Source organism: Labrus mixtus, chromosome 20, assembly GCF_963584025.1.
Source record: "Labrus mixtus chromosome 20, fLabMix1.1, whole genome shotgun sequence".
Taxonomy (NCBI): Eukaryota; Metazoa; Chordata; class Actinopteri; order Labriformes; family Labridae; genus Labrus; species Labrus mixtus.
The window spans coordinates 21863173-21878488 of record NC_083631.1 but is presented as its reverse complement, the minus strand read 5'-3'; the positions used below and the strand labels follow the sequence as shown (position 1 = coordinate 21878488).

Below are 15316 nucleotides of genomic sequence, written 5' to 3'. Positions count from 1 at the left end.
TTAAAGGTCATTTCAACATCCACTTTCTACTTTCATTTTAAGTTTCAAGTCAGTCTGTAAACAAAAGCAACGCTCTGAAACATAAATCTGGGCTTGAACTCCTTTATCACTCCACAAACTAAACAGGAAGCCTCTAAAACTCGGCCAATGCCCCCAGAGGAATAGCTCATGAGATTGGTTTCAAGCTTGGTAAAATGTGAGCCCACTATCTCCCCAATCTTTCCCCAGTGTTTTAAGATCGCCTGAACCTTGCCAAATGGTTTGCTAATTGTAGAGGAAATGCTCATGAATCATGTATTCTTCTGGAAAGCACTGACAAATGGCCCATTTTGACAGAGGACTCTGCGCTTTTATGTACTGGCAAAGAAGCATTTTTTTTAAAGCCTTTAACCAGGTGCAGGTCCAGCTTTCTTTAGTGCTACACAAACACTTCAGTCATTTGTGTCAGCCATAATTGGAACTATTGATCTACCCAGAGTTTGCACATTGACCAGGCCAATGGGAACTGATTGATCCGCGGGAAATAGTGTAGTACGGGGCTTTCATTTCTTCTCCACCTGAAGTAGATATATGGCTGCTAGCTTGAGTGCGTTCTAACTAAATATGCACGAATAAGAAGACTGAACTTTGATTAATATCCCTAGTTATTATCGTAACATTAATTCCTTCACTGCCAGATCTTTCACTTTTATTCTATTCATTTTTCAATTTTAAAGAAAGAAGATAAAAGGCACCTCTCCTCTCAATCAATAAACTAAAATGTCATTTGTACAGGAATTGGTTTATCACCTTGTTCTGGGCTGTCACTTCCAGAAAGATCACTCGGCTCCCAGTGATATGTATGAAAAATGAATGAGCTCCAATGCCTTGTTGACTACCTCTGACAGCGTCCTATAAATCAATCGACGGGTGGTGCTCCGGATTATTGAGAAGACTTTGAGAGGGTTGGACTAAATTCAGCTCTGTGTACGAGGTAAAGAGCTGTCGTGTGCACGTTAATACCTCTACAGCTCTTAAATATTAATAAAGGGCGTACAACATTTACGATGGGTGACTACTGGTGTTATCCAAACAGGATAAAGTCTTTTTAATGTTTCAAACCCGTAGTTGTGATCTGATTTTGAAGCAGTGATGGAATGATACGTGTCACCACTGGCTTGTCGCTGTCGGGCCTTATGCCATCTGGATTTTGCAAAAAGTTCCAATCGCTCTGGAACGGACCGATCCCAGAGGTAAAATGCTACTTCTCTTGCTCCCTCTGTGAGATTTAGTTGTCCTTGGATGCAAAGCAGATGTGCTGACACTCTTCTCTTTACTTCCAACAGCCTGCAAATGGCAACCCTTCTGCATCTGCATATGCACCAATCCTGCACAATATATCAATTGTTCCAAGGCTATGTTGTATGTTGATCTGAATGCTTTCTTTAAACTGAAATTCTGAAGTTACTGAAGGTCTTGAAGATAGACCTTCTTGATGATGTTCTTGTGTTGGCACCCTTTACACTCTTTTCAGTAGACTTGTTAGATACAGTTAGACGTGATGAACTGGTGACTATTGCCTCCTTACTCTACAGATAAAACGTGAAGCTGGTATTTGTTGTCCTTTAGAGAATTTCTAGTATTGTTCCCAGCTTAATTGACGTCCAACTCATCACTGGTTGACTTCAAGTAGTTTGAAGTGGCAGTCGAGTAAAACCAGCTGATCTAACACTACTACCACCCGACGTCCCTGACGCCCAGCCACCACAATCGGACTGTCTTGTCCCTACAACCACCGCCAGACGCCCAGCAACCACCATCAGACTGTGTCGTCCCCACAACCACCGCCATCCACATTCATGCACGGCCTGCATCGACCTCCATCTCAGAACCAAGGAAGTGTGGACAACGGGAACACGAGGAATACAAAGGAGAAATCCTTCCTGCATATTATCCCATATGCTCTTTTGTAAAGCGTCCTGAGATAACACTTGTTAGGAATTGGCGCTATACAAATAATGATTGATTGATTGAAAACAGATCAACAGAACTTCCTTGCAACAGTAGCGTGACATTTAACTGGCATAAAAACGCGACTTTCAAACAAGTTTTGAGCTTTTGTAATTCGATTCTAGAGCAGAACAGGGACCAGTGACTGTCCTGATGTTTTGAAAATGGGCATCATCAATCTAAATCTGTAATAATTAATTGCTAAAGGGACAAAACATGTTAAAGCACACAGGAGCATTGAGCGCACAGCAGCCCTATATATTATAGATTGCAATATGTAATAGAAGTAATTATCATGTGAGGCAGGGAGATGAGGTGTCCATCAGAGACCTTGTACCTCAGTGGGTAGTAGAGGATTACGGTTGGTTTCCAACTGGGACCGCCTATATTAATTATGCATGCTCTCACTGTCCTATAAGGCACTTTTAATGCGATCACTTCATAGCATATATTAATGGTCTTTACTTCATTCACTGGCTAATTACTGATGAAAAGCAGTTATTCATTTTAACAGCTGTCAGCCTTTATAATTACGCTCTCCTCTTACTACATGTGTTTGGGAGATTTATTATGATTGAGTTGCTGTTACTGTCCTCACGTTCCAATAGTCAGGGTGCAAATGAGCAGCGGGAGGCATTAACTGCTAAATGACATCTTTTTTATTACCCCTGAGAAGCCATGCTGATGGTAATATCACCCAACATGTTTTCTGAAATGGATGCAGTTGACAGGAGAACTGGCTCCACATCATATGAACCAAGGACATTAATCAGAGTTTAACTACTGTTTCATTGTTTTTCACAAAGTGTTCTCTTATGGACCAATGATGTTTTCACACATGCACAAAAATAAATTATATGTATGAACGCACACGGCTCAAATGTTCACCCAGTACGTTATTCACCACTCGTTTGATGATACTGTGACTATGTCCAATAACATGTAGCATCAATTTGTCTGTCCATAACTGTCATTATAGTGTCAGACTCTGTCCCATCTTCTATTCTAGAAGTGTCTCCAGCTGTGAGGGACATGTGTGACTCACACATTTTCAGGGGCATACGATCCTACTGTTTGTTCATGTGTGACTATAGCTCACTTTAGTGTATTATCTTAAAGCATACACACTTTTACGTCGCTGTAGGTGAAAGTGAATTTCATCATGCATTGCAAATGATTCATTATCATTATTCTCAGAAACTATTTTCTTTTAAAGGTACTTAAATGGACATCTGATGTGTGTTTTTGAGGTGTCCCACAGGGGTCTATTCTTGGACCTCCATCTGATCCTCATCAACTGCATATTCAGATGTGTCTTTCTTTGCTGATGATACTTTATACTTCATTTCAGACACATCCATATCAAATGAAAGTTTCTTCACTCTTATTTATTTCTGTACGTCCTGTAATATATATTAAATCCAAAAGGCTTGGAATAGGGACTTTCTCTAGAAGTAAAAAGATCAAAATTTATAACATTTACAACCAAAAAGAGTTGTAAATCTAATTCATAAACATATAATTTTAATCTCGACATTAACTTCTCTCAATTTTTACAATTTCTTCAAATAACTTGTACCGTGTGAAAAATTATTATATATGATCAAAATGGTCATGGATTGAAAGAAGGAATACATTTTCTAAAGGTACTGTAGTTTTTTGATGCCCAGTTGTTTTTCTTCTTTTGCAGTGTGCGCTTAAATGTCAGAAATAAAAAGCCATCCTAAACGGATTACAGTGGGTCTCTGTGGCTGATCCTTTTGTAGTAAATGGTGATGCTTTCACAGACGGATCTTTGCAGCTAAATCTTACAGCTTCACCTCTAAAAGCAGTTTGATGGCTTTTATGTGTCACAAGCATCTCTTGAGCTGAGAGGTAATGCTGCATCACTGTGTGTATTTTTTGGTAAAGCATTGAAACACGAGTGGTTCTCAAACAAAATCATAACTAAAAGAGAGTTAAAAGTTAAAATCTTTTAAAACACCATTAGGATTGTGAATAACATTTCCCTATGAATTATGTCAAACACATGTGGCACCATTAAACAGTGACAAACTTAAACCTGAGTTTACTGCATCAGTGAAGTTGAGGCATTTAGCTTTCCAGTTTGACCTTGACAAAGTTCCCTGAATGATTTTTGTGTCTCTTTTACTTCATGCTGCTGTAATTCCTTCATGATCAAATTGCCATCTCAGAAATTAATAAATCATTTTGTCAATTTATCGTGACAGATTGTCCCTGTCCTTTATTGCTCATTACGGCTAATGTAATTGCAACTCAAATTGCAGTGCATGTTTCTCCGTGTGATTTTTGACTGCTCCCAAAATCAATCTTCAAATACTAGAATTACTGATTAGAATAATTTATTCTTTTGCTTTATGGGATTAATCTCTCAGACTCAGCTTGAACAGTTTAACGGAATATCTTAAAGACAATCTAACTGCTATGTTGTGTTTTTCTGTACTGAACCTGTTAGTCTATGTGTAGGTAGGGCTAAAATCAATAAAGGTCCTTCCGTCATTTTGGATTTAGCTGTCACAATATAAAGATCATCTTTTGTTTATTGTTTCTGCTCAGTGTTACACCAATCTCCTTCCAGTTTCAAGTCACTAAGTTGTTCCACTTCCCAATGAACAATAAACACGAGTGATCCCGACATAAAAAAAACAAGAACAAGATTTCATGGGGTGCCCTTCACCCCAGACTACCCCTCTGGACACACCCCTGCATCATGGACTACAATGTAGTTCGAAAAATAAATCAGAACATTTCACTCTAACTGCAAAAATGCAAAAGTAATGGAGTGATCATAGTGCACACACAGGTACTTAACTGCCAATCAGAAGTACTTCTACTGTGTATATGCAAGTTCTTCCTTTCAACGCTGCTTTCACTTCTAAGTAAAGATTTGATGTCAGCCATAAGTTTCTCAAATAAGGTACGTAAAAGCTTCAATTTTACCAACAAACGATTAGATCTGTTCCATTCTTTCATGATAGCCTGAGGACAAAAAGTAGTCTCTCTGTCTCATGGTTCTGTTTGTTAACTTCTCCGCCTCCTGCCAGAGAGTTTTGGTTGTGAAAACCTGAGCTAGAGGTGGTTGGAGTCTTTGAAGATGCTGCTGTCTCATCGTGGATTCCCTGATGATAGCCGTTCTGCAGAGAGATTGTCGGAACATCCTGATTTAAATGAAAGGTCTGAATAAAAAAAAAACTGTGGGACCGGCTCCATCACTGATGTGTGATTTATTAGTGTTTCTGTTTGTATGACACAATACTCTGCAGGTTTCTCCCAAAGCTCTGAGATTGATCTATCCGCAGTCTCCTGCCTCTGTCTCCTAAAAACTCTGAATTTATAGCAGTTAGAAACGAGGATGACAGGGAGAAAAGATGAAATGCTTTTGGCTTGCCCCTTTCAGCGCATGAATGCGAGTCTGTCATTTAGCCTATAACATTAGGAAATTACGCGTGATTTACAGCCGAAAGGTTCACTCTAGCTTGTGGCATCTCTGCTGCAGCGGTTAACGACCGATAATCTGTATTCATACTGTCATTTCTTGTGTTCATTACTGTATAAAGCTTTCTGCGTAGCTGCAGTGAGAAGCAGACTATGAATGATATCAGTGAAAATGACCTGAAGATCTGTTCAGGCGAGCATTAAGTGAGTCTCTGATTTCTGTCCTCTAAGTTGTTATGATCAGTTTTACCATTAGACCTTCTCTACCACCTCAACGCTTAGAAAGCAGTTTTATTGCCAAAGACAGGAATAAAAGGGTAATTTAGATCTATGGTGGCTTAGAATGAAGTTTGAAGTTTACCCATGAAGTTTGGTGGAATCTGAGATTGAGATAAATGCTTCTGGTTCAAACTCAAATCTCTTTTTTATACACAGAAGTCTATGCGGTGATCACTTCAAATGTTGTGAGACCCATAGAATATCAATCTGAGTGGAAAATCATGCAGTTTTAGTGGACATTACTTGGGCGCATTTGATCTGATGAGTATCATTACAGCCAGTTACGCAGCCGGGAATTGAGAAAAATATACTTGTGCAATTCCAAAGCTTTTTGTACTTGGTCCCTAAATGTGTAAAAAGAAGGCCCAGATTTGGTCGAATCAAGATTCCCCTTCGAACGTTAATGCATTCGACATAGTGGGGACAGCATGCAATTAAATTCCCCAATGAGAGTTCAACAATTAGTGTCTTAATCCCCACCCAGCTCTGTACCACCCCTCCCCGACCCTGTCCCCACACTGACCTTGTACGGCAGGACGACAGCAGATCCTCCACTGATGCCAACTATGGGTACAGCTGTCTGAGTGGAAATAAAGTCCAAGATCTGTGCCACGGCCTCCGAGCCGACGTTGTCCTCGAACACCACCCCATGGACGCGGTTGGTGGAGAGGGTGTCGCAGATGCGGGTCAGCAGCGCCCGCGGGTTGGTGTTGTTGACCAGCACTGTGATGGGGTTCACCTCCAGAGGCAGGTCCATGAAGTTCTCCCGGCTTAACCTCCCCTTAATCTCCGTCTGGTAGGCCGAGCCGCTGAACACCACCGCCACGTTCACAGAGGGCATCGGATTCACAAACGGCCTTCCCAAACAGCCGGGGAGGGTGCAGAAGAGCAGCAGCAGCAGCGGCGGCGGCCACCACGGGGAGTCGCTCATACAGCCTAGACGAACGCCCATCTCAGTCACCTACTGCCTGCAGGAAGATGGCGGGCAAGAAGGGAGAGAGGGGTCAGAAGTGGGCATTGACATATTCGATACACGGGTTCAGTTGTGTCTTTTTTCTCTGAAATGTTGTGATAATACTTCGTAATCCCAGTTGGGGCGAGCTACCAAACTGCCTTTTGTTTAGAGTTGGCTTATTTTGATTAATGACGTTTTAGCTTTATCTCTGCTCAGTGTGCCGGTCTGTCTGCCATAACTAAGACAGCGTAAGAGCCCATTAACGGAGGCCAGAGTTGTATTTTTAGAGTGTGTCAGCGTGCTACATGAGGCTGTGGCCAGGCTGTTACGTCTTAGGGTGGCAGCTGCCACCCTGCTGCTGTCGTATTCAGCGGTCCAAACCCAACAGATGGTATCCAGTGTTTAATGCAACAAATGGAGAACAAGAGGATTTGTAATTTTCCTCTCGTGACATTACTTTTGATGCTGTTGCTTATTTTTTTTTTTTTCCAGTGGCCCAAAGCATTCCAACATAATCTGACAAAGGTTCTGCATGCATGGTTTCTGGCTACAAATAACTGACATGCAGAGTCTTATTATTGTAATGAATTGAAAGCCATTTGGGAAATTGTTCATTTTCTGGTTTTGACATTTCAATTATAACAACAGCAAAGTCTGTATTCACAAAGGCATTTGAAATCTGAAAAGTCAGCCTTTGAAGAGAATCAAAGCTCTTTGGGCTGCTTTGCATTGCTAATAGACAAACAACCAGTACCTCCCAGCCAAACTATCTTAATTTCCTCCAAAAACCCCTAATTGCTTTGCTTTCTGCCCCGTGGAAGGTAATGGAGGAGAAACTTCATGGCAGAGCTCGGTGATGACAAACCCCCGTAGCATCAGTTTAGCATTCTCATTGTAGCCAGACACTGGTTTGTGTTGTTGCTGTCAGACGGACTTAGGCTCTTTGTCAAATCTGCCACGGTTGTGTTGGTGGCCCTGCGGGAGTGTTGCACACTGGTCCCCTGTCGCACAGATCTGATCCACCATGTGATGGAATCCCAGTGGGGTGAATATATTGTAATCCCTTGATAATCCCTGCCAGGCGTCATGGCCTATGGCTTGATTGTAGTGTATAAACTTATCAGGAGATTTGGATACGGCACGGGGCTCGGTGTAGCTGTGTGGTGCAGCTCGCTCCCTGTTCTACATCCTGTGTGGGGCCGAGCAGTGAGCTTCACTTAGAACATGTTTAAAAAAATGAAACTGCCATCGAAATGGTCTGACAGTGCTTGTAATTGGTATTTGCGCTCATTCTGAAACCTGAAAATGCTCCTTAATCCAAGAATTTGTCAACCCTGACTAAAAGGTTTTATGAGTCAATGAACCATTATAATTACTAAAATGATGATTAAGTCATTAAAATAAAAATACAAAAATCTTTCATGTTTTTAACAATCTACACAACACACATGGGTAGTAGCCTATAAAATATTTCATTTTTCAGGAAAAAGCTTCCGACTCAACATTTAATAAACCAAATTCATCACTTATCAAAAAGGAAACTGGCAATCATCTGTCTGACACCTACCCCTCAGCAGCGGTTTAAGGCTGAACAAATAACTATATTGACGTAATCAGTCCAACGTGTCTTTTGTTTTGTTTTGTTTTGGTCATTAAAGTCTTTATATGCGATTTTTCTCACTTAAATATAATATAAATCAAATATATCCTCTGAAAATAACTCTGTGAGTCATGACTGTCTACAATGGGTGTAACACCCGAGTCCCACTGTCTGTGATGTTTTCAGAGTTTTCAGAGTCCTATCTTCACTTTGTTTACATCGCCAGGACGGCCGGCTGACTCCTCCCCTCGTGTATAAAAGTTGTTTAATTGAGGGACTAGAGAAAAGAAGAATAACATACTGTACTCACTGCTTAACTGTGTTTCTAGATCACGCTCATTTCAGGTAAATTTACATGCAGTGTGAAGATACGAGCATAATAAAGATCGCTAGCATTAGCATGCTAACACAACAATGCAGCGCGAGTTGTTTTGGTTTCATGCTGGTGCTCAAGGGCGACATCTGCTGGATCAAAAAATCACATATAAAGCCTTTAAGAGGCAACAATAAGAATTTCAGTATGTTTTATAACCAAGTAAAAAGTCCTTACAGGAGCTTTAACTAATAAAATGTAGTTTTTGAATAACACAGGATCATTATTACTGATGCCATGATGTGATGCCATTTCTTCTAGTATCTATTAATGCTTCAGATGCCTTAGATCTGTGTAACATAAAGGTAATGTAAGTCTAAGTTTACACAGGGATATTCCCACAGCAACTTTCTGCAGCCAAATACAGTCGCCTCCTTCTACCTGCCCGTCTTTGCCTCATCTTGTACATCACAAAACCAATGTTAATGACATCGTTAACAAACTAAATGTGTTGTCGTAAAACACAGAAACCTTAGCTCCCTTTTGCAGGAATAATTAAGCCTCCTGTTATTATTGATTTAAAGTTGAAATCAGTTTAAACAACAATCTCCCTGCAGGCTGTTTTGCTGCCCTGGGGGGCGTCGAATCTCAAAGTTTTTACGACACATGTGACAAAATGTTATGACGTCACCAATAAATGGACGATGTCACGACCTGTCATGAAAGACAGCGGTCCTAGCTTAGCGCTGCAAAGATGATTGGAAAGCCGTCATAGTTTTTTTTATTATTCATCGATTTCAGCGGGATAATGCACGAGACGAGGTTTGTGGAGCTCATATCCATCATGTGGTTGTTCTTCATGTCACACGCTGAACTTCAAATAAAAACACATCACACACACACACGCACAGGAAGCTGTACATGCTGTGTCCTTACATGTGATTCTCCAGGTAGGAAGTGGCTCATGAATCATTTTTATAAATTGATTAGTCCCCACAGTGAGAGGGCATTCACCACATTCCTCTCCATGACATTAGCCATGTTTCAGCAGCGACAGCAGCGCGGCAGTTTAGGGTTAATGTCTTTGACGGAGGGAAAAAAAAAGTACGTGGTCAAAATGCTTAAAAGCTTCGACCTTCTGTGTGTTTAATCAAGGCGGGCGGGCGGGGGGAAACAGCTGAGGCAGATATATGAAGGTCAAAGCCCGGATACAGAATTAAACCAAACGGGGAATGAGTCATCAATAACTCCGAGGCGAGGCTTTGTATTGTCAACATGCCGTCTAATACCAAGGCAAGGAAATAACAACAGAAAAGCACTTAGGATTACAGACGCTTCCAATACACCTTATCTGATGTTTACATTGTCATAGTGCCGTCAGCTTTGTGACGCAGCTGAAGTGCAGATTGACTTTGTAGATTTTTTTTTTTTTTTTGGCACCGACCTGCTGAAATTCTAAGAGTCAGCAGAATCTGCAAAAAAAAAAAAAAAAAAAAGGAAAGAGCTTTCATGTGCGTCTGGGCAAATCCTTTGAAAAACACTCATGTGTATACAACAGCTGAAGGCATCACTCTGGAGTCAGGGATCAAAAGTCTGAGTGGACGTCCGTTTTTTGTTTGAGAGACGTTTGCAACAGTTGGATGCATGAACAGGTTCATCTGTCCTGAATTATCGCAGCGCACACAGCGTCTGTTTGGCTCTGGCTGTAGCAGATAGAAGGTGTATCCTGTCTAAGCTGCCAGTGAGATGCAGGTTGATTTTTGCCTCATGACGTTGCTACAAACTAAATTCAGCATGAGTCATTTTGTACCTGGTGATGAGCGAGGGGAAAACCAATTAGGAACACTTCTGCTCATTATGTCATGCATACATATTAAGCACCCCTTTTAGTAGTAAATTTCCAGTAAATTGTGGACAAACAGACGATATGATCAGAGTTTTAAATCCACACCTTTACATCCATGTACCTTTCCTTTATTGGATTGCTCTGCATTGATATGACCATGCCTAAGTAACTTTATGAAACGAAAAGAAAAGAAAAGAAAAAGTGCAAAGTAGGCCTCATGTTTCCCCCAGCTAACAGACTCACATTTACCTCCTCAGCAGTCATGACTGTCCATCTCCCAGAGGGGAAATTCAGATTTTACACTCTGTAACTGAGACATGTTTCTCACACACATAGGCCCGAGTTATACACATGCACAAACATGACCTGGGGATATGCATTAGTGGAGAGATGTCAGAGCGGGGCTGCTACACAGGGAGTGGACCAGAGCTGTTGGGGGTTTGGTGCCTTGCTCAAGGGCATGCAGTGACAACCCTCCTGTTTCAAACCCAAGTCCCTTCAGACTGAGCTACTGCAGCCCTCAAAGACCACCCGAGTCTGTTTCTAAACTCTTACAAGAACAAGTCTTTAACTCTATACAGTTTGTTAGAACACCTTTAATGACAAACTGTCACAAATGCTCGTGTGATCCATGTGCACTTCTGGACGAATCGTGGTCAGCAGCTTGTCTTAGAGCTTGTTGAGGAAATTCTCAAGACTTGACTTCACACAAGAAAGATTGAGGACCGAGATGACTTAAGTTGAAGAAGCTTTATAAAAGACTGTGGAGGAGAAATGGAGTAACAGAACACGTGTGATACTGTGTCTTGCTATGCCAATTCTGCCAGACCGTCCACAAAGGCTCTGCATATATACAAAAGATATTATTAAGGTCACGGTCATATTACCCCACCTAAAGTAGGATGTGATGTCTTAAGACAATTTGGAGCAGACACTAAGTCTACCAAACATGCAAATATGAGAGGGAACACAAAATGTTCTTACTTGGCCGAGTCACACTTGTATGTGTTGTACTTCTAAATTATACAGAAATTCTATCACAGAGATCTCACCAAATTTTAAGAAGTTTAGTCCTCGGGACAGATTATTAAAAAGTATTTACACGGCCTCTCTCACTGGGCTGGATAATGAAGGCTAAAAGAACATGTTAATGGTGTAAAAACAATCTATTAAGAGATTAGATTTAGAAATTAGACTTGATGTGAGAAAACATTTGAACGCCAGCAGTCCATCAGTGGGACTCTCTGTGTTCTCTGTCTTCAGTGTTGTTTGACTAACAAACATTTAAGATGTGCTTATCCCCCTCTAGTGGGTGACACGTGGTGGGAGCACTTCCTTTGCAGAATTAACTTTCCATTCAAGAGGTGCAGATAGAAAAAAAAAAAAAGTAACTGCTCATTCTTTATCACACTATCACATAATTTACTTCCCTCCTGCTTTCTTCACAATACCGACGCGCGGAACGTTTTTGATAAACTGAACAGGTAATAATGCAAATATCCACAGCTGCGTGTTCAGCCTGCTATCTGCTGCTGTGTGTTGAATATAGTTGATAAGGTGAATTGAATTTTCTGCACACATTGACACTTCCTGCTCAGTATGTATGGCCTTGGCAGATGCGCTGATGAGAATAACACATGCCTGGTGGAGAAAGTTATATACGGTGTAATCTCACACAATTTGTTTTTGTAATGAAACCATACATTTGTTTTCTTATTTTTATACTATATACATTTTTCCCTGTCTGTATACTCAAACATTGCATTCTCTTTTTTTGGTAATTCATCAGCTGTGGTTAGTTTATCCCCATGAGGGTTTTTTTTCTACATTTCTATTACAAAGACATTTATTTGGGAATTCCTCCGTTTTTCAACCTTGGTCTCAGTTTTTATTTTGTTTTTTTTGGGGGGGGGCTTTTTATGCCTTTATTCAGAGATAGGACAGATGATAGAGTCAGAAACTGGGGAGAGAGAGAGACGTGTGAGAAAGGAGCCACAGGTCAGATTTGAACCCGGGATGCCCATGCCCCCTAACCGCATTGGCTACCGGCGACCAACCTTGGTCAATTTCTGGTCAAGTCTCCATGATACAGAACTTTGAGAGTATCTAAATGCAGTGATCATGATGTATTTCCAACTGAAATGGGATAGAACCAATCACAAGAAGACAAGAAGGTGGGGCTTAACGTTGAGATGAATTTGATTGGACCCTAAGCGTCGACTAAGCTTTTTTTAATTGGTAGAAAAATTTATAGTGTTGACTTCAACATCCCTGAGGTCAGGATAAGTCATCAGACAGGAAGGGAAAATACATTTTTTAGCACTTCAAATCAAAGTCACAGTATTCACCATTAACAAGCTGCTTATTGGCATGTTAATTAGTAGCATACTGGCTGCTTATTAGTCATTATTAAGCGCTTATTAGTACCTTATTTTACTATAGCCTATAGACTATAGCCTCCGTACATGGGGTGCACACACTAACCACTATGTTTAGTTCCTTGTCAACCAGCTTAGTTCCTTTGCTGATGCAAAAAAAAAAACTGTCATTTCTGTTGGTCAATTGGATCTCAGTATACTTTAGCAAAATACCTGAATCACCCTTAAAAAGCTACTACTGCAGCACCCAGGCTTCCCCACACTGCATTTCCAAGCTTCATGTTGTTGTCTCCTGTACGCTCATGTTGTCCAGGTCTTCATTTTTACGATATTGATGATGTGAAATGTTTAGTCAGATAGGAAACCGTCATCTTTTGATGAAAGGTGGCGAGTCCTCGGACTGATTTCCTGATCTCGCTCATTCCAGCGTTATAGGACCGCAGTGTTAAATACATCTGGCGGAGCGTCGAGGTCTCAGCGGTGCAGTGTTTAATGACAGCTTTTATATTCTGGGCATGACGCCTGTGTGCTGCAGCTGGTTAACAATGTGCATCTGTCCCGTCTCCTGCCACATGATCAATGCACCCGTTGCATGTGTGTGTGTGTGTGTGTCTGCGGCTTGCACGCTGATAAACTCGTCCTCCTTCGTGTCATTATCAGTCAAACTGCTGACAAACCAAAGAGTCTACAACTTCTTCTTCTTCTGGGACACCATGCCTTTTGGTTATCTATGACTTTACTGACATCCCTCCATTAATACTCTGTCATTAATAAGAGCAGAGTAAAGACAAAGTAGACTTCATATCCGCCGTGTAAACCACTGAAGGAGCTAATTAATCCCAAACAGGCCCCTCCAGTGAGGAGCATATTGCAGCATCAATGTTTGCTTTGATGCTCGGCATACAAACCAAAACGTTGTTGTAACTCCCTTGACATCCTCCCGTATCCTTCATCCTCCTGGCTGAAAAACATCACTCAATTCCCCCCTAAATACCTACACACAACAGGTTTGACTGAGAAAGACCTCCAGCTGCCCCGTGAATCATGTCGCTCGTTTTGTTTAGGCAGCTGATGTGGACGGATGGGTGGACAGAGAGATGGCACTTCAGGAGAAAAGCTGCTCATCCTGACTCCTATAAACGGTCAGCATGGTTTTCTTTTTAATGATTTTAACTATTTAATGACTTTTTCTAACCCTAAGTAAGAGACATTTTCTGGCACTACTTCACCGAGCAAACACGGTGCAGGAAGAGTGAAAGTCCTGAAGAGGGCAAACATCTCCGGCAACACTTGTTGATCAACTTTATCAACAAATTAGACCGACACGTTTCGGCTTGTGGCCTTCATCAGGGTCATCAAGAAACACTCATCCAACATTTAGCTCTGCCCTGCTTGTTGACATGCAGCACCTCTGTATGGTTGAGTCACATTTTGAAAGACCTATCTCGCTATCAACTCATTGTAGACTTATACTGGATATTTTTGCTGTAATTAGATTATGCAACACTTTGTTATTACTTGATATGGATTAAGTAAATCTTTTTTTTTTTAAGTGGAAATTTTACAAATGTGTGATTTATAGTTTGACTGTTGAATTATGTTAAAGAGATGCCTTTGGACCTGATGCATGTTGTTGTGATGCCACTACGTTACACCGAGAGTGACGACCTCATTATTACAATGGCCATGCCTCTTTTTGCTTTTACCTGTATGAGTATATTTAACTAAGCTGTGGTTAAAATAAAATACAGCCCCCGCTAAGCTCCTTAAATCCACGGGCATTTAACTAATCTGAATCATGGGGCATCATTGAGGCCAGAGCGAGCGAAAAGAGTCGACAGGCCAAAAACATCTGCATACAAAAATACTGACGGCTTGACTCAGTTGGAGTTTCTCCACATGTCGAAGCAAACTTATTTTTGTGTTTTCACTTTCACTTGGCGCTGAAATCCAACCACAGCTTGTCTTTTCCTGGTTTAAATTGGATCCGGTGACCCAGCTGTGATAAACAGAGCCATATCTGGAGCCATGATCGTAGATATAGCTGCGACCCGGCATCTGTTCACTGACCCTCCTGCGCAAGTCCTCACCGATCATTTGGAGAATGATGAGTCAGAGAATTGTAAGACAAGATAATGATCTTGAACAAACTGTGTTTATGGCTGTGTCTGTTGTCATGGACGTTCACAGTGTGAATTAACATGTTTGGAAAGCTGTTGCACACAAATAAAAAGGCTTTGATTGCAAACGGCAGAGAAATAAACACCTGTCATGATGTGATTAGTGTTGGACAAGTCACTGAATAACCTCATTTCAAAGACCAAACGGCTAGTTATGGTCATTTTGAAAATGCTTTCAGGCAAAGATGTGTGTGTATAGATGCCTGTTGGCTGAATTTAACTCAGTGTAAAAAAGACATAAAAGACACAATGTGTGTGTAGATGCATGAACAGCTGGTACTGTGTCTTGAAGGTCAACGGGAACTGGCTGGACAAGATAG

General features: G+C 41.1%; 2 protein-coding genes across 2 annotated transcripts in view; one reads left to right on the top strand and one right to left on the bottom strand.

The window, feature by feature from the left end:
• Positions 1-15316, top strand: part of LOC132953912 (uncharacterized) — a 186885-nt gene that overhangs the window by 96369 nt on the left and 75200 nt on the right. The window lies entirely within an intron of this gene.
• The window catches only part of grin2ca (glutamate receptor, ionotropic, N-methyl D-aspartate 2Ca), a 69397-nt gene that overhangs the window by 39824 nt on the left and 14257 nt on the right, over positions 1-15316 (bottom strand). Inside the window, exon 2 of the mRNA XM_061026719.1 lies at positions 6248-6692. Coding sequence (XP_060882702.1) covers positions 6248-6676 — 429 coding nt within the window. The 5' untranslated portion in view covers positions 6677-6692. The remainder of the gene's footprint in view (positions 1-6247; positions 6693-15316) is intronic.